Source organism: Limanda limanda, chromosome 8, assembly GCF_963576545.1.
Source record: "Limanda limanda chromosome 8, fLimLim1.1, whole genome shotgun sequence".
NCBI lineage: Eukaryota > Metazoa > Chordata > Actinopteri > Pleuronectiformes > Pleuronectidae > Limanda > Limanda limanda.
In genome coordinates, this window is record NC_083643.1 from 26175359 (window position 1) to 26195681 (window position 20323).

Genomic DNA, 20323 nt, shown 5'->3' on the forward strand with positions numbered 1-20323 from the left:
AGCTGTGTCCGGTGTAGAGGCATAATAAAATAGAAACGCCTTTTCTACGAACAGCAGTATCCTCCCCCAAATTTGTCAATCATCAACTTTGCTGGGCGGAACTCAACGTGATTGGCTGTTATAACTGCACCAGTCAGAGGTCACCCTCCGACTGCTCTGACAGAGGAGGCATATCTTAATGTTGTTGTACTTAACTGCAGTTATATGCATTTTATATGCAAATGAAATGCTTGCAACTCTGAAGCTATGTGTGTCTTTCTTGGCATAATTCACTTGTAAACATAGAGAACTACAGAGACCTAAAGTTCTGGAAGATGATCATTTCATATCTTGGAAACTGGAGACAATTTAAACAAACTAAAATTAGCTTTCAGGAAATTGGTGGGAAAACACTACAGAAAACAGAACAAAACTTAAACTTCCAAATGAGAAAATGAGAAAATGAGTTTGGGATATGTTTTGAAGAGAAGAAAGAGCAGACCAAGAAGCGGTGGGGTTTGAATTCAATATAATTTTCTATTTTATTGATGTGTTTGACCTTTATTTATCCAGGAAGTCTCTGGAGATTCAAAATAATGTTTAAACAAACAGAAAACAGCCACTGAGGGAACAAAACGAATACAAAAATAAAATATGAAATCTGTACACCTTATAAATATGAAGTCCAAATTATGTTCACGTACAGTTAGGTGCATTCAGACAGATTGGTTCCCATAAGTAGAAGTTTGACGACCAGAGCTGCAGCTCTGCTGACGTCCACCTGATCTGAACTGTTGACCGTATTGAAGTGAATGAAATATCCTTATTTCTGTCTAGAAAATAAAAGTCTTAACAGTTTATGTACAAACAGTTCAACTGTCAGAAGATCACAGACCTTCTTCTCATACTGATCTGTGGAGACACTTTTCACAATAAAAGCTCCACTGAGAGAATATCAAGTTAAAAAAATCCCCCCTCTTAGCCCACATGATGACTTCCTGTCTGCAGCAGCTGGTGATGGCGAGGGCCGCCTGCAACGTCATCATTTCACTTTGTCCATGTCGATGGCTGTGATTGGATCCTCCTCCTGGATGCTCATGCCCCCTGCTGACTGACAGCAGCTGTGCTGATGATCCCTCCAGTCCTGCAGAGGGTAAAATCAACCTGAAGTGTGATTCTCTTCACAGACGTACAGTTTCTGTTCATGCATATCTTAATTCTGTCGCCCTGATAGAGTGACATTACTGATTGCCACATTTTCACTGTACTCCTATCTCAACTCAAATTAAGGAAGAGAACAACAGAGGAGGTTATCAAGCCAACATGGTGAGACAAATTATGTTTTACAAATTAAGTTAGTGATAAAGAGAGGAACACATACATAAATACATGTCCTCAGAACCTTTTACAAAGCAGCAAACACAGTGCTGTGTCCGAAATCACTCACTTTAAAGAGAATTTGGAATTTGTAGTGACTTTTTGATACCCTTTATATTGGACTCATTGTATCCCATAGTGCATCGTGTAAGAGAGTGTACAAGCCATGGTCACTAGCTGAGCAATGTCTCTCTGGCGATTCTACTCCCTTGTTCTTATCAGAAATATCTGGATTATCGATAAAGAGTCTGTTTTAGCATCCGTCTTTCATATTTGGCGTAGTTTGTTTTTTAATGACAGGCACGAGACAAATCTGTGAGCTGTGGTGGTAAAATATGTAATAAGAGTAGAGCAGCACAGCCCAAACTGTAGCAAACAAGTTTGTTTCTATATTAAAACATGGGCATTCAATATGTCTTTTAACCTTAAAGCATGAGATAAACATTTTAAAATGTCTTATGGGATTTTCCACCGGCTCTACATAGAAGTCCCTCTGCAGTGAGTAGGGGTTTGGGAGTGAGTTGGTGATTTCAGACACATCCTCTGACTCAGAACCGACAGTTAAGTTTGTCATATATCAGACTATCATCGCTCTTACAGCTCCTCATAAAGTGCATGACAAGAATCCTGAGCAACTAAAACCCCCACAGAGGCTTTTCAACATTCTTGGTGTGTTCGCAGGACTGCATAATATGTGCAGTTTGTATTAATAATCGTGAGGCAGATAGGTAAACAAACACATTTTATGACTAAAGCATCATCAGCATGTACCCTACACACCCAAAGCTATTATTTCAGACGTGGAGGCAATTTATATCCCTAGGACCTCTGGTGACCTTGAGGGGTCATTAACCTCAGGATCCAAAACATTTTGTCCCATCACACCGCATTATAATCATTTGCATATTTGCCAAAGTTCAACTTGCTGCTAGCTGCTTGAGCCATTGACCTGTAACAAGATGTGAACGAGCCAGCCTGCTAATGGAGTGCTAGCTGCTTGTAAACGACTTAACGAGGCTCAGCTGTGTGTTATATACTATGACGCCATACGCTGGACTAAACTAATCTGACTGAGAGCCCCTGGCAAGAATGTAGAATACAAAATTACACTAAGGGCTGCATCAACGCAGAATATTTTCAACTCTTGACCGATTTTCTAAGTGTGGGAGTCCGCAGACATGACATATTTAACCAATGTATAATCTTATAATCTCTAGAACACACAAACTGGACAATTTGGCCAGAATGTCAGACACCCACACACACCGTTTGTAGGAAACAATTTCACAGTGGTGTTTCCAGAGAATTGACATCTCAAAGACAGCGGTTGGCAAACAACTTATAGGCACATTAACGCCACCTTCTGAACTCAGTGTGGATCATTAAACTCAATTTAAGAAGAAAAACAAACATGGAGAAAGATCTACGCTGGTGTTCTGTTTTGCAACGGGGGGAAAAAGCTATGTATGTAGTCATGGCTGAGGAGGCGTTTACATTTTACAGCGCGAGCTGGAGGTGAGTTGGAAATGTATTGTTGTTTTTAGACACAGCAGTACAAATACACAATATCCAGTTGGTGATGCATCCAGTCAGCTCTCTCCCTCTCTCTTGCTATATCAGGTTTCTGTGGAGCTGATTATCGTAAATATTAAACATATATAACTACTTACTCTAGTTATTTGCACATGAACCTACAATGTGGTGCTAATCTTTAAAGTCAGAAACATGTAAAAACAAATGTAAAACAGAGCTGGCTCCTAACAGCTAACTGCTGCTAATAGCTAATAATCAGCTTACATATGATTCATGATTTTAGAAAGACACTTTTATTTCGGACTTTCTGTTGTATCTACTGTAGTATGTATGTATATGATGCCTCTCACGTATTGTAATTGCTGTTTATCTTGGTTCACACTCCAATAAGATTTGTTTTTTAACAAGGATTTCTTGGTAAAAATATATACGTATATTTGACATATAAAGGAAGACTGTCCTCAGGGGGGTCTTACCTTCCTCTGACAGAAGGTGGAGCAGTAGTTGACTTTGTGGCAGCCCGTACACTCACTCATTGCCATTCGACCACAGTTCACACACATCTGCTACAGAGGTAACGCAGCAAAACACAGACAAGCACAGAAAGTTAACATCTCAGAAAAATATGAACTATTTATTTCAATTTGTGTATCTGAGCTTTGTTCAAGAATTTTGCGTGTGTGTGTCGTACATTGATGATGATCTCAGTAATGTCAGAGCTCCTCTTGGCATCAGAGTCGTCCGGCTGCTGAAAGGTAATCTGGTTCTGAAACGACTGGCTGAAACCACACTGAACACACACACACACACACACACAAACACACACACAAACAAACACATACGGTCAACAACTAAGTAATAGCTCATCTCCACCGCTTTATACAGAAGATTGTAAAACATTTGTAAATACATACATTAATATTTAAGTTTTCATTGGACCACTCTGCTGCTTTTGTTAGGCACCTTCATTTGTACTGATCAGTGAAGTGGTGTAAAAGGAATTCACTTATCATCTATCCAAAGACTACACGAGAAATCATTCTCGTGCAACAAATCAGCTAATAAATCGTGGCTCAAACACGATCTCAGCTAAAACGTCTGAGATGATGCTAGAGAGTACAGGGATTCACTGAGAACAACACCAAAACACAGAAATCACAAAAAACAATACCGATACATCAATTATCACAGAGGTACCAACCACCTAGTTAGGAAACGAAGGGAAAAAAAAAAAAGAGCACACAAATTTGAAAAATAAATAAATAGATTTTCTTGTTAAGTTTTGTTTGTTAAAGTTTCATTCCAGCCCTCAGCTTTAATTCCCTTTCCCCATGTATCCTGTTAATTTGTAAGTTCATCATAAGTATTGGTTAATAAACATTCTGAACAGATCAAAGAAGAGGTGATGTTATTACATTCCTCTTACTGGAGTTGCTGGTGGTCTGTTGTCAGGGGGCTGAACTAGTCCCTTGTGTTGCCTTGTGGTGCAGACACAAGTCTCGTGCATTTTCTTTGCATGATTTGTTCATTTTTTAACACTTATCCTGAATCAGAACAACTTATTTCTGGAGAATAACCATTCGCTATTTGCTCCGGTCTTTCAATTACTGTTTTGATGCTTTGCCCTTAATTGTGACTCTTACATTGGTTGAAGCCCCCTGGTGGATGGCTGTTGGTTTAAGTTTAAAGTTTTTTACACCGCGTTCCACATTATTATGCAAATTGGATATAAGGGTCAAAAACATTCATTTTTTAGTTTTTGAATTAGACTCATGGATGGTATTGTGTCTCAGGGCTATTTGGATGATTGAAATCAATCTCAGACACCTGTGATAATTAGTTTGCCAGGTGAGCCCAATCAAAGGAAAACTACTTAAGAAGGATGTTCCACATTATTAAGCAAGCTACATGTTTCAGGCAAAATAGGGAAGAAAAAGGATCTCTCTGCTGCTGAAAAGCAGCAAATAGTGCAATTCCTTGGTCAAGGTATCACAACATTGGATATTTCCAAAAGAATTGCGCGTGATCTCCGGACGGTGAAGAAATTTGTCACTGATTCACAGCACAAGCTGGTTCGTTCAGACAAAGGCAAAATAAGGAAGATTTCTGCCAAACAAATGCGTAGGGTTAGGAGGGCAGCCACTAAAATGCCATTGAATAGCAGCAAACAGGTGTTTGAAGCCGCTGGTGCCTCTGGAGTCTTGCAAACTTCAAGATGAAGGATGCTCAAGAGGTTTGCAAGTGTCCTTAAACCTGTTAATCGTTCCTCTAAACCAAGCTCACAAGCAAAAAAGGTTGCAGTGGGCTCAGGACTACATAAAGACTAAGTTCCAAACTGTTTTGTTTACGGATGAGTGCCGTGCCACCCTTGATGGTCCTGATGGATGGAGTAGAGGATGGTTGGTGAATGGCCACCATGTCCCAACAAGGCTGAGACGTCAACAAGGAGGTGGCGGAGTCATGTTTTGGGCCGGAATCATGGGGAGAGAGCCGGTCGGCCCCTTCAGGGTCCCTGACGGTGTGAAAATGACCTCGGCAAAGTACGTAGAGTTTCTGACTGACCACTTTCTTCCGTGGTACAAAAAGAAGAACCGTGCCTTCCAAAGCAAAATCATATTCATGCATGACAATGCACCATCTCATGCTGCAAAGAATACCTCTGGGGCATTGGCTGCTATGGGCATAAAAGGAGAGAAACTCATGGTGTGGCCCCCATCTTCCCCTGACCTAAACCCTATTGAGAACCTTTGGAGCATCATCAAGCAAAATATCTATGTGGGTGGAAGGCAGTTCACATCCAAGCAGGTGCTCTGGGAGGCTATTATGGCATCCTGCAAAGACATTAAAGCAGAAACTCACAAGTTCAATGGATGCAAGAATTGTGAAGGTGATATCAAAGAAGGGGTCCTATGTTGACATGTAACTTGACCTGTTAAGATGTTTTTGATTAAAACCTTTTTTTCATTTCAGTAAATATGACCTCTTAATGCTGCAAATTCAACAAATGACAATTTTTAGTTCTTTACAACCTATAAAATATCTTGAAACTCAGAGACTCTGCATAATAATTTGGAACACTGCATTTTGAGTTTTTTATTTTTGAAAAAAATACTGTTATCATTGGGAGGTTTGTTCAATAAAATTTGAATTATACTCTAACAGTTGATGTCTTGAAAAATATACTGACTGGCTGTGCAATACTATTTAGGAAAATCTGAGCAAAGTGTAATCTGCATAATAATGTGGAACGCGGTGTATGTGCGAAGCACATAATGTCAATATCACGGTCAACATTGTTAATTGAATTGTGGGGAGCCAAAATTTTTAAATTAAAACTATTTGTACATTTTGTAATTCTGTTGGATTGGTTTTCCAGTGCTGCATTTATTTTTAAATGATGTGTTTCACTTGAATATTATGCTATTTTGATATTTTTTCAACCTTATTTTGTTAAAATTATTGTTTTTTTAAATACTATTATTCATTTATTAAAATAAGACTATTCTGTGAATATTCTATTTTCTATTGCTATGCATTTATTTACTTAATTATATGTCTGTCTTTTCTATTTTCCAACTTATGTAACATCAATTATTCTTGCTAATTATTATTATAATTAAAACAATATTTCTTGAAGAGAACATTCTCATATGAAAAGTTCTATACAAATAAAGCCTGTTTATATTATTGTTATAATAATATTGTCGTGTATGATTTTGGCATATGTTGTGTGGTTACACCTTCTTGTGTGTGTGTTTGTGTCTCACCTCCTTCCTGCCTCCCTGACCTTTGAACCCTGTCGTGTCCACTACAGAGATCTTGGCCTGTTCGATCAGAGCCTTCAGCTGCTGCACGTTGCTCAGCAGCGTGTCGGCCATCTCCTCCAGGTACAGCCAGGTGCTCTTCTGGCTCTCGCTCTCTGCTGGCCCGACCTCCAGCCCACTCAGCAGCCCTGCCGATGGAGACACTGCCGCTGCCACTGACATCTTGGCCTGAACGGACTGAGGGGTCACGGACAACGCTGGCAAAGCGGTCAGCACTGAGAATAAAGAGAGACTAATAATATTTTACCTACAGTAGCGAGATGACAGGAAATGAGGCTGTGATACACGCGGTACATCTCTGTTCTTAATGCTTCCTTCACTTTTCTTTTCATCTTTTCCCAAATACTTAAGACAAAGGGAAGGATGCAAGAGAAAGATGAGGAGAGAGAAGAGCTTGATGAGTAAAATTGATTTTTTAGATTGATCCAGAGTTTTTTTTAAATGATCCAATATTGATTCTTAAAATCGAATTATCTTTGCATTTGTGGCTTTTCACATTAAAACTGTACATCTTCACTAAATGTTGTGTGTATGCAGGAGTAAGGTGATTGAGTTAAGCTGCAAAATCTGTCAAATGTGTCGAAAGAAAACAAGTATTAGATCGCCTAGAGAGAAATCTGACATGCACTGTTTTCTTTTTTCAGAAGGTGACGCCTGCTGTGATGTTGACATTAGTCATGCACCTCACTTATCAAATGTAGAGACAATGAAGAACCAAGCACGAGCAGGTGGTCTGAGCAGATCCAGGCCAGTGCATCTGTGTGAGTGTGCCTCCACCATGAATCCAGTCCTGACCTAAATACACGATTTAATATGTGTGAAATTATTCCTGCGCTGGTGGAGTCACTGGCAGTTCAGAGCTCCACTGGGAGTAGTCCAAAAATAACTGGACATCCATCTCACATTGGGGTTTGACATGTCCCAGGGAAACGTGTGTGTGCATGTCTCTGAGCGTCGCCAGAATCAAAGATAGAATGGTAAAGCACGTTATCGGGTCTTTTACAAGGAAAATAAACATAATTTAAATAGAGTTATACATTTATAAACAGATTATCATTATATATACACTTCAGAATTATTAATTGGTTTTAGTGAGTCCTCCTCAAAAAGTTTTACAATATACTGCCACTTGTTTTCTTGATGGACGTTGTGTGCAGAGCTTTTAAAAAAAACCCATTAAAGGGACTCTTACCTTTGTTGCATTTTTACACTTTTTGTGGATAAGGTTAAATTGGTATTAATAAGGTAATGACACTCTAAAATGCAAGACAGACCCACCAGGAGTTAAAGCAAACAATTATTTCACTCTCGTAATATTTAGTGAAAACTTCAACCAATAAAATTCTTCGGACCGAAGGACCTTATTGGCCGACAGACCTGTCTGTTTGCTGCATGGAAACAGACAGGAAGCCCGTCGCTTCTTGTGGCGCATTCGGGCCCGCGTCATCAAGGCGCGTCCTCAACTATAGGGTTTGTTTTGATTCCACGGCAGACAGTAGCGAGTAGCGACCGTAGCGACTGACGATGGCAGACCAAAGTGGTCCACGGCGTACTGAAACAGCCGCTCCCAGGGGGAAAAACAAAAGAAAAAACACCGCGGATGGGAACGAGGGGGTGGGGCATTGGAGGAAGGCGGGATGATTCGAATGTGCTGTAATTCTCAAATGCAACAAAGGTAAGAGTCCCTTTAATGGTGCAGAGTGATGTTTAAAAAGTGTGGAGCCAATAAGATTAACGGTTCACATGAAATGAGTTCTACAGATTTTTGGAATAAGCAGGTAGATGTTTTATTGATGTGTTTTGTTAAAGTAGAGTTGGATTTTTTTTTGTCTTGGTTTGGTTCCCTCACTGCTGATGTTTGTAAAAATTAACTAACTAATGGAACTAAAAGTATTCATTGTGATTATATATTGAAGAAGTATAAACTTCAGTTACATATGAAGTTTTAGCAGATGACGTTTCCAGTTTCTCTTCACGTTATATTCTTCACAAATATATAAGGTTATTTCCTCCCTTGATATGAGTCCTTATTAATGCTGCAATTTGATAAACTCCAACATGCTAAGTGTTTCTGTCTTGAGTCTAAGCAGCTCATCTGTCCAAACTTTGTGAGCACGAGTTTTAATTCTATGTCTGATTTAAGCTGACATTAAAAACCTGACAGATTTATCGCTTGGTTTAGTTTTAAGACCCACTGTTCATGTGTAACACACACACAGAGGACCAGAGAACTTCATTAACCTTGAGGTGAAGGACAGACAGTCCTAACGCTAGGACCACAGCTGTGTGTGTCTGCTTGTGTCTGCTTGTGCTTGTGTGTGTGTGTGTGTGTGTGTGTGTGTGTGTGTTGCAGAGCAGTCAGACTAAAATGTAGGACTTTTTCAACCAATCAGAAGAGCCCTAGTGATGGCAAAAACATTCTGAGCAGTGATTGTTTCAAACATTTAAATTAATTGTATTTTCATGTTTGAATTTGGAAGAAATAAAATGTTTTTGTTTATGGTACCTGTTGTGGTGGCAAACACCTCGCTCTGTGCCGAACCCTCAGAGATGATGGTGGCAGCAGCGACGGCGGTAGCGTCAGCAGTTGGACTGCGGTCAAAGGTCAAGGTGCCGGGGGTGGTGAACGTTCCAGTCGGGGACATGGTGACTGTGAGTGGAGGACAGACATGTGAGACACAACAATGGAAGGTTTAAAAGTTTAACTCACAGATTTGATTACAAGTCCAGGACTTCCGATAACTTTAAATAACTGTTCATGTCTTTTTCAGATTTCAGCTTAGAGTACGACAAACTGCAGACGTGTCAATATATTTGTTCATATTTCATGAATTATAATAGTTCTGGGGTGATTTACATGGTGATAGTGAATGTTTGTGACTAGAGTTTTAAGGTTAATTTTAAGGGATTAACGGTCGAAATGTACAACATGAATACGATTAATATTACTCCCGTTACACTGAAACTATTTAAAGAAGATTACAGATGTGAACCTGCTAATCCTGAACTACAAACTGTTTAAGCCTTTGTCTTCTTCTAATGTGAGACACAGAGACAGCGCCCCTCCTGCAGACACATGGAGAGGTAACCTGACTTACATGTGGTCCCAGGGGTCAGCGTGATGCTTTTGGTGGAAGGAAGCTCCTTTTTTGGGGGGGTGGGAGGAAGATCCAAATCCTTTTTCCGTCTCTTGTAAGGGACGAAGAGGCGGACTGGTCCACTCTGAGCATTCGGGAAACAGGGAGACAGACAAAATTAACTGACAATGAGATGAAAAACAACGAGTTGGACTTTGATACGACTTGTCAATTGTCTTGATGTGACGCTTTCGCTCCCAGACAGAAGAAGTCGGAGATCAACTAATCCAGAGCCTAATGGCCGACCCACTCGCCCTCCTCAGCTACAGCACACCAGGCTTGTCACTGTAATTTATCTTTAAATTAAAAAAAGAGAGCACGACTGTTGCTATTCTCTTTGTTAACGGAGACTGTAGTAAAGACAATCTGTACAGTACAGATACACACTGTGACTGTCCTATAAAGTGACTGTATATAAAGATGGATGACATGGAAGAGTATGGGTTAATGATCTCTACTGCTATTAGCCACCAGGGAGCGATGCAGATGATTTGGCTATGTGCAACATAATGTATCCAGGAAAGAGCACAAGTTAAAAGCAGGAGGAGAGGATGAGGTTGTAGTGACAGGAAAACCAGCTTTACCATAGCAAGGCTTTCTGTAGCCAGAGACTCTCCATCCTTTGGACACTGTGACAGAGAGAGACAGACATTTAGAGAGAGACAAAACCAATCCGAGCTCTGATGAACTGATTCATCTGAACCAGATTACAGCATTCGTCCAAGTTTAGTCATTTCATTTTTCTTCAGCCTGTTCAACACTAAGAGATTCAATTTACAGTGACACAGAGACTGCATTGCCTAATTTCTATAAACAGACTCTTTGCAGAACCTGTAGGTGAAGGACAAGATTTTGGGGCCTGAAGCCTTCTGGTTTCTGTTTTTAGTTTGACCAATCACCTTTCAGCAGGCTTTGGCTGCCTGCAGGTAGACAGTGTTTGTAGAAAGCAAAAGATGCAGAGTAATTTGACCAAAATGTGTCGGCTATTGGCTTCTTAACTTATCGCAAATGTAGATAACTGTTGATTAGCAAACATGTCTCCTGGAAGTGAAAACACCTTCCAAAATTATTGCGTTTGAGTTTAGTGATAAAAGTGATAAAAGAAACAAGTCAGACTGTAGACGGTGTACAGCAATTGCAAGACCAAGTCTTGGCCCAGATATTAACTGTACCAGAATTCTTCATGGGTTGCAAGGTTGGTGTTGCCAGTTTTGACTGATACCAAATATATGACCGTCAAACCTGCCCAGTCTTCTTTTTTTTTAAATTTTAATATTGGTTGTAAGACTGTTTGTTTTTTTAATTAATGTCAATTTGTAGAGAAATACATTATTTTGGCCTCTAGTCTAAAAGAAGAAAAAGAAAGTGTTTGGAAAACAGAAAAAGACTTCACCTATAAATAGATGTAGCCTTTATCTAGCTTCAATTACACATGTATTACTTTGTAACAAAATAATGATTTGAATAGGGAATAGAAGTAACTGTCTGATTGTAACAAACAAAAATTGTCTTCTGCCAATCTGTGATCAATCTATTAAAATGTGGCCATCAACTTGAGAGGAATTCAAACAAGTGTTACCTGTCTGTAAAAAGAAACCTGAGTGGAATACGTCCCGATCTGGGAACGAAGAGCAAGTACATTTTTGAAGTTTAACTGGAATTGACTGAAAAACAATTGTACATCATTAACATCTGATCTACAGTCACTCACCGCTGTCGGGTCATCACAACAGGCTGCACAGGTGCAGGAGGCAGCGTGGGGGTTCAGGATGCGCTCCTAAAAACATACACACCCACTTCAACATAATGCCAACTTCCTGTTCAGAATCAGCTGCAAACAGTCTCTGTATGTTCTCGGTGTATTCCCACAGAGGTATTAGTGCAGTGGTACCTGTATGAGGCAGAGCAGAGGGCGGCCAGCGTATCTGATGCTCCTCTTCCAGTCTTTGCTGCTCGCTCTTCCTGCCAGACCTTCAAACTCAGTGGGAGTGAACCACTGCTGGTTGAATTTGATGCAGTGACCTTTACCCCCTAAACATAACACTACACAGTCAGTGTGGGTAGAAACAGGATGAATTACCCAAAAAGTAGAAGTGAACTATATCAGAAAAAACGGCCTCCTGCTCTAGAAGACATTGTAAGGTGACTGTCAGTTGGAGCTTGGATGGACATGAAGCTCTTCTGGCTGAATCATCAGTACGCACAGACAGCTGCTCTCTATCCAACAGTCAGGGTTTAACTGGTTTATTCACTCATGCTGCACAGGAACTGGCTAAATCATTCATGTATTTTGGCATGATAACTTTGACTTTTGATACTAAAGGACATTTTGTGGATAATATTGATGAATGTTTACCTCAGCAACATTTTGAACGCAGGACTTAATTTTGTAACGACTGTAAAGTATGTGGATACTTCTGACTGGTTTGTTCCATATTTATCACAGTTTTCTTTTTTTTTACCTCAGTTTAAATACTGATAGCATTCTAAATCACATTCATGACCTTGATGCAACAAAATTTAATTTGATTGTGCACTTCTCTTACACTCTCATTACAAGGATCTTGGTTCAAATATATTAAACGTGACACAAAATGGTCGTTGACTTTGACTGCACGGCAATTGTAAACAAACATATTGCCACAATAGTTGGAAAAAACTACTGTCTGTCACAATGAGATAAATCTGACATGAACAGTAAAATGGCACAAAAGATGAATTTAGAGAAATCAAGAGAGTGGTAGAGTGTAACACTGGTTAAGTCTGAGATGAAGCTAAACCTGGAAACTATTCAGGACCCGGTTCATCTGGAGGGAAACGTATCAGTGGTGACTTAAACAGAAATTCAATCAGTTTAACTGAGGAAAGTTTGGTTTAACTGGAAATGCCGCTGCATGAAACATTGCTGAGTAGATATGTGTCACCTGATCCCAGTCTGTTCTTGTAGAGGACACCACTGGAGTTCCTGCAGCGGACCGGCAGCTCATTGTTGTAGACTGATGGGTCCCAGTTGTACTTGGAACCAGAGTCTTTGTCATGGGGAGGAGTCAGTGGAGAGGGCGTGGTCTGTGGACCTGAGGGGTGCACACAAGGACGAAACAAGTAGACAGCGATCAGAGGAGAGATGGAGGTTGCTGTCGTTCAAGTTCAGGTTATTTTATGTATTTATTTTTTTACCAAACCTGGTTGAACATAGACACGACAGGGCCTTCACAAACACACACACACACCTGGTGCAATGGCGGTGGCAGACTTGAGGCCACTAGCCTCCACGATGCTGCCATCAGTGTGAACCACTATCAGTGTGGCCTTCTGGGTACTGAGACCCTCACCCAACTGGAGGGTCGTCCTCCCACTCTGTAACACATACACACAAACTCAGATGTCTAAGTAGATTATTTGTAACACATTAGTTTCACCAGCAGATGTCAGCATGTGCTTTTTAATTTAGAGCTCAGAGTTACTAACTATTTCTAACTATTTCCAAGAGAGAAAAAGATGCATCCACAATCTCCCAAAGCCCAATTAACATGTTTAAATGTCTTCTCTAGTCTGACAAGATGTGTGTGTTTTGGACACAACAGTCCAAAACACGAAGACAGTTCATTAACATAAGAAAACCAGCAAATGCTTGCATTACCATTTTACATTATGCATTAACGTTATCATCTGTGTGTGTGTATCTACCAGCACGTGTTCAGGGAGGCTTCCTGACGTGGCGACGGTCGTGGTGTAAACGTTGTCCTCTGCAGCCTGAACGTCCCTCACCGTCATCTCTGATCAACAACACGAGATTTCAAATATTTGAATCATCACATGCACTCCACTTCTACTGCACAATAGCTAATGCAGTACACTTGTAATGTAAGAATAAAATGTTATTATAAAAAACACACTGGGTGTGCTATAATGACAGAATCACCACAATCTGAGAACAGTTTCTAAAACCTATATCTGCCAAAATGCCTATTTGCCCTAGACATCAGATATCAGGGTGAATTTTAAGCTGCATTTTCAATATTATCCCACATATTTGAGCAGAGGTGGATCCAGGGAGGCAGCGGGCAGTGCCTGGACCCTGAAGTGCCCAAGTCCGGTCAGTAGTCTATTTTGTAATAAAACAGTCACTTGCTTACAATGCTCATAGTAGATCATTTTTTTTTAATTTCTAAGCTTTTTTTAAAGGGCATAATGTGGGAAGCTACGACTGTGCACCTCACTGAATTAGGAATTGTGCAGGGATCTGTGTAAGAGGTGGCCCCCTTATGGGCCCTGATTTAGGAAAATCCTAGATCCGCCAGTGTATTTAATGAATGTGATGCAAAATTTCACATTATTTTGTAATGATGTAAATATTGCATGTCCATGATCGTTATTGAAAGCAGTGGAAATTGTTGTGATGATGCGTTTATTAATATCATTGTTGTTCTACAGAGCAGTGTGGCCCTTCCACTGGTGCCGGGGAAGTACTGGGAGACTTTATAATTATTTTAATTATACCCTCACCAAACTATGTTCAATATCTGACATATTGATACAGAAGAATGGACAGATATACATTTCAAGTACTAAAGATTATGAATCGCATGACATTTCATCCTTGCTACGATCTGATGTTAAATTCGGCTGATTTACAATACCTCTAATAAAACGGATTTACATGTAACTAAAATATGGACTTTAAACACGGTTCACATTGTCCACCATTAAACTGTGTTGTGATAGTGTAAACTAACTCTATAAGTTGGAACTGATCTTATTTTTTATTGTATTGAATATCTTTGCAGGATTCGGGACCGCTTGATACATTGATAAAGTGGATGCGCGCGTTAGGAGATCAAACTACTATACACGTGTTTTAACTGTGGAATGATTGAAGGGAGTTGTTAAACTCTCTGTAGCAGACGTGTGTAGCAGTCATGTGAAAGTCCCTATCTGAATAGTCACTAAGATACTGAGCAGTGTGTGTTCTCCTTTGTTTACAAACGGAGTGAACGTGTGTATGTTTTAGCGCCACCCCGCTCGGCGGCCTGCTGCTAGCTCCGAGCACACACCCGCCTTTACCTGCGAACGCCGCGTCAGCCTCGTCCGGGTTCGGCAGAGACTCGGCTTCCATGTCGATGTTTCCCGGTTCCGCCATCACAGCCATCGTGGCGACTTCGGCCTCCGACTCGGTATCCGAGCCCAGCCGCGGCTCGTCGATGGGCGGTTCATCCAGCCCGAGCGCCTTCGTGGCCGAGTCCGCTTCGTCCATTCTCCAGCTCTACGACAAGAGCCGAATGAGACCCGAGCAGCAGCGGCAGCCGAGACGAGGTCCGAGCGCAGCCGAGTCCGATCCGAACCCGAGGAGTACTCGCAGGCCCCGGAGCCGGTGACGAGAATGGATGAGAACCGTTGTATTCACACCGACATTCACGTAAAACGTCCCAGAATGGGGAGAGCTAAAGCGGAAAGCGGAAGACAGCCCGAGTGGTTTTTATCAAGTCGAGGAAAGCGATGCACCCGAAGACTTCCGGAAAAACCCGAAGCGACACATAGCGGCGATAAGCGCACACGCATTCACACACGCGCGGAGAAGAGACCACAACAGAGATCAGGAAATCTACATTTACACAAACTGCATGAGCTCGTATATTGAACCCAGATCTTTGAATTATCTAAATTTACTTGCTATTAAGTTTGCAAATCAGATCACGTCTCATGTTTCATTCATTAAGTCTGAATTCACATGAAACGTTTGTTTTAGCAGCTGCTGAGTCAGGTTTGTGAAGAGCTGTGCAATAAAAGTGGAATATAATGGTTTTGCAGACATGGCCTGGGGGGGATTCTACAACTACAACATAGTCACGGTATATAGGAGATAGAAGTGTATTTCTACTATTTCCAACTGGACTACACAAAGACTTTAAAGGAAAACATGCAACAAAATAAAAATATAACTAACAATTCTATATTTTCCCCATCAGAACAACATCATTAAAATCTTTTGGTTATGAAATGAAGTATAGTGACTGAAAATGACAATGACAGCAAGATTGAAATATGGACCTTTCGTAGGGAATCCTGATGCAGGGATGTGTCTCATGTAAACAGTGTAAGGTTTATATAGCACTTCTCCAGTCTTACTAGCTCTTTTAAAAGTACAAGTTGCATTCAACCATTCACAGCTCTTCTATACACAGGACCTTTTGTATCACACCATTCATACACTGCCGGCACAGCCTTTGGGCAATTTGGGGTTCAGTACCTTGCTGAAAGTGTCAGGGATCGAACCATTGACATTCTGGTTAGTGGACGGGCCTCTTAATTTCCTGCTCACTGTACAACTACAACAATAACTGAGTGATATGTACAGTATATTACAGAAATACACTTTTCAGCTGGAATCACACTTATATTGTCTTAAAGAGGTTTTTTTTATTGAATTTTGATTTGTTTTCATTTAGACATAAAAATAAAACTTGTCTTCTCTAACAGTCATCATAAATATTTCCATGACATATAAAATATATATTTTATGAAGGACTGTTTTAATTTTTTGAAAAAGGTAATAATGACCAGAACCATTATGAATCTCTGAAAAAAAGAGGTCATTATCCCGGACAAGATCCACAGCTACAGCAGATCAGCATCAGGAATGGGAATGTTAAAAAGAATAAATTTGCCCCAGTTTCTTTCACCAACTGATGAGGAACAAAAGACAGAAAACAAAATGTCTGGAAACTATGAAAAGGACCGGTATCAAGACATAATATTAATGATTAGAAGGAAACGAGCTGAGCGACATGCACACTGAACTCCAACTGCTCATAAAGATGAATTGAAACTGAAACACACTAGTGTTTGAATTTTGTATTAAACCAACTTTAGCCCTATTTCCTGTCAATCAACTGTACCCATGTGTCAACACTATATACTGTCAAATAATCACCTGCTTTGTCCCAGTTCCACACAACATTTAAATCAGCAGACAGTGCATACTATAAATTATATATATATATACATACACACTTTTGCTGCTACAAAACATACATAAAGACCTTTACCGTTTATGTACTGATGTACCTCTGAAAAAGACTTTCAAAGAAACTTTGCAAAGAAAAAGAAGTCTGTTTCTTGAACTTTCTTTGGCTGTGTCACCACCAAAATTCACATTATGGTTACTTTTGAGCTGTGAGTTTTCAATTCCTTTGCATTTGACAACACAGCACATTTTAAGTTTGTAATATAAAATTTAGCTCAATTTTACAGTAGTGAACAGACTAGCTGAAATTCAAGCACTGCTTTCAATTGCTATGAAGTCTGGAACTGAGACAGCCTCTCTGTATTAGTATATATCTGGGTTGAGTGAACTGACTGGTTCATGAGCCTATCACAATCTGCTCAGCTGGGACGGATATCTTTTCCGCCTACATTCAGGCTCCACCCTCTCTTTGCCCAGATTTCCTGGCTTGCAACAATACAGGCCGGGGGCAGTGCAAAGCAGAAATCCCTGAATACCAGACGTGTCCTTTTTGTTTCTTCAGCGACTCCAGCATCGCCGATATGACCACGAGTGCGACAGCTTCCTACCCCCCAGTTTTTCACATCAACAACTCAACTTCATGTTTCCTGTCTTTCTCAAGTTTGTTTCTCCCTTTGGTGTTGAATAAAAGTGTTTTCCTGTGCAGGAATACCACAGAGATAATTTAAACCATCAGATGGGACGTCAGGGTCCAAAGTGTCACTTCCCCATCAGCTCCTGATCTGGTCATCACGTCAGCGCTGGATCCTGGAGATCAGGTAGTAGAGCAGGAAGAAGACCAGGACCAGTCCCACAGAAACGTAGCAGAGGATGCGACGATTGTCTCTGCTGGATCGGACCATGGTGGAGAAACGCTTCACGCTGCCACTCAGCAGGCCCGTTGCACTCAGGAAGTTTGAGTCCTGAGAGGAATAGAAGCAGAAAGGAATGACTAACTGTAGAGGAAAGCAGCTGTAATGTACTAGTTTCCAGAAAGTGAAGGGACTGAATAGAGAAGCAGAAGTATATTTGACAAAATCACATACTAAAGCTGATATTTATTCCCCCATTTTAGAACAAGTCAGTAATTCAGTAATTATTCAGTAAAACCAACATGAATGGAAGACAAGAAAAAGAGAAAAGCAGCTAATTTTTTAATCTGAGAAGCTGCAACTAGAAAACTGAGTATTTTAAGTTGAAAAGTGACCAATCAGTAATTGTTTGCCATGTAAATGAGAACGAAACCAACACTCACCATGTTGTCCAAGTACTCGTTCTGATCATCAGCTTCCCTGTCGATGTCATACGCCAGCTGTCAGACACACACAGGATGGACGATCAAGTTAAATGGTTAGTGTTATACTCAAGGTTTTTTGAAAATAAATGATTACACATTATATAAATATTGACATTATATCAGGATCAAACTACGAGACAGAGAAGAGAACATGTCCCTGGACTGCAGAATATACAGCTATACTTTTATAGCTGTATATGTGTATGTGTTCTGAGATACTGTGCAGACATTTATCACATCATTAAGAAGCTAAATGTGGCTTACAGATTTTAGTCTGGAGACCTTGCTGACCAGGTTCTCAGCCATTCGCTTGTTCTCCTCATCGAGCATGTCGTCAACAGCGCCATGACCTGGAAACAAACGCACACACAGAAAAGAGTAACTTGAGAGCCAACTTTATGTAGCCACTTGTTTAGTAGAGCCGAGATAACCTGGTTCCTCCATCATTTGTTTTATGTGTTCATTCCTTGTTAAGTCACTTTGGATAAAAGCGTCAGCTAAATGAAATCTAATGTAATGTAATGTTAGCTTCTGCGGCTGGGCTCATTCTTTTCATTTACAAATGTGAAACAGATAGTTAAAAGTAAGCGTACGTCTTCTTAAGCTATCAGAAGAAAAAAGAATGAATAAATCAACAGCTGTTTGTACATTAGTGAGTTGGTCACCATATTGATAGCGCTAGATTGGATATGCTAATATACGTTTTTTGAATTATATCAAGGTCATTTTCCGGCCTCAGTCACCTGATCAGGGTGAACTGCTTATAGCGCTGGCTAAGGCTGGGCGATAAGGCGATAAAGATAATTATCCCCCAATATAACTTTTCCTCAAAATAGAAATATAAGACATGCCAATATAATGTTGATAGAACTCATTCCATCCATGTTTTGACAGACAACACGAACATCCAATGATAATGAGAATAGCGTCGCGCCGAACAAATCATGTGGCTGCAATAGAGTTACAGCCACGTCTGGTTGGGTTGACGCACACAGTCTGTCTCCTCCTCACTCCTCCTCTGACGTGCGCTCACTTCACACTGTTACACATCACAAGTTATTGGGACAGGTACAGGACTGATGTTTACTTTGTGTTTGTTTGATTTGCTTCAGAGTTTATGAGGCACATGTTTCAACCTGTTACAGAGAGACGAAATAAATGTGATAATCAGTTTGTGGGTGAAAACTAACAGAGAAGAGCAGACACACACACAACACACAGAAGAGAACTTTCTCCTATGACGCAGTGCAGTGTGTTAACTTCTTTGTTGCAGAATAATCGACACCCGTTTATCCAGCAACATAAAAATGAGCTCAGCAGGTTAACATACAGATCAGTTCTAAGTTTGAGTGATTAGAAAACAGCAGAGGAACAGAATCTGTTGTTTACCTGCGCAGAGTAATGCGCCTCAGTTCAGTGGCGCTGATTTGATTTATATCGCGATATATATCGATAACAACTGATATGAAGAAAACTATCGTGATAAGATTTTTCCCATATTGCCCAGCCCTAGTGCTGGCAGCTTATCATGAGGTTATTGCAGATATGACAGCACTATTGGCAATGATAACAATGCTGTATTGCAGCGGAATGTTCTCTGGTATTGGGCAGGTCTTTCGGACTTGTTTTGTTGCAGTGTCACGCAGACCTGGCAACCCTACATCTGTCAACTTCTCCTCAAGTCTCAACAGAGTTTCCTTTTAGTATTTTACAGAAAACACTCGACCAGTCACCAGCACAAACTACTCTACTTATTCTTCACAGATTCAACGTTGTAGCTAAACCTCTGCATTCATGCTGGTGAAGCTCCAGAGCTGTTCGACGTTAGCACAGCAAACCTGGAAGTACCCAGCTAGTTAGCCTGCTAGCTGAGGAGAAGGCTTCAGAGTCAGACGGTGGACTGACCGCCTGTCATTGGGCTGAAGCCTTCCGTCACACCGCTGCCACCTCCGCTCGGACCTGCTGCGCTGCTGCTGACATGTTACAGCTGAAAACATACAAGTGAATACGTGTCCACAGACATACCTCTGTTCCAGTCCGCCATGTTGGAGAGTGACGTCACGATCAGCCGGGTTTACGTACACGCACGTCACTTCCTGCTTCAATGCGGATCAAATCAAAACTTTACTTCACCTTTGGAACGCGTGTCTGATTCCAATGATTGTAACAGGAA

At 40.6% G+C, this 20323-nt stretch overlaps 2 protein-coding genes across 2 annotated transcripts; both read right to left on the minus strand.

Moving 5' to 3' along the window:
• Positions 1 to 537: 537 nt before the first annotated feature.
• Positions 538 to 15172, minus strand: deaf1 (DEAF1 transcription factor). The gene is made up of 14 exons (XM_061076650.1): positions 14915 to 15172; positions 13538 to 13626; positions 13081 to 13207; positions 12775 to 12924; positions 11742 to 11881; positions 11562 to 11627; positions 11430 to 11468; positions 10435 to 10479; positions 9812 to 9935; positions 9220 to 9363; positions 6657 to 6928; positions 3581 to 3679; positions 3366 to 3455; positions 538 to 1123 (listed from the first exon to the last, which is right to left on the minus strand). The coding sequence occupies exons 1-14, from the start codon at positions 15102 to 15104 to the stop codon at positions 1022 to 1024; spliced, it is 1677 nt and encodes a 558-aa protein (XP_060932633.1). The 5' UTR covers positions 15105 to 15172; the 3' UTR covers positions 538 to 1021.
• A 1090-nt stretch (positions 15173 to 16262) lies between these two features.
• bet1l (Bet1 golgi vesicular membrane trafficking protein-like) lies at positions 16263 to 20217 on the minus strand. Its single transcript, XM_061076225.1, has 4 exons — positions 20176 to 20217; positions 18415 to 18500; positions 18109 to 18165; positions 16263 to 17776 (listed from the first exon to the last, which is right to left on the minus strand). The coding sequence occupies exons 1-4, from the start codon at positions 20192 to 20194 to the stop codon at positions 17609 to 17611; spliced, it is 330 nt and encodes a 109-aa protein (XP_060932208.1). The 5' UTR covers positions 20195 to 20217; the 3' UTR covers positions 16263 to 17608.
• Positions 20218 to 20323: the final 106 nt, after the last annotated feature.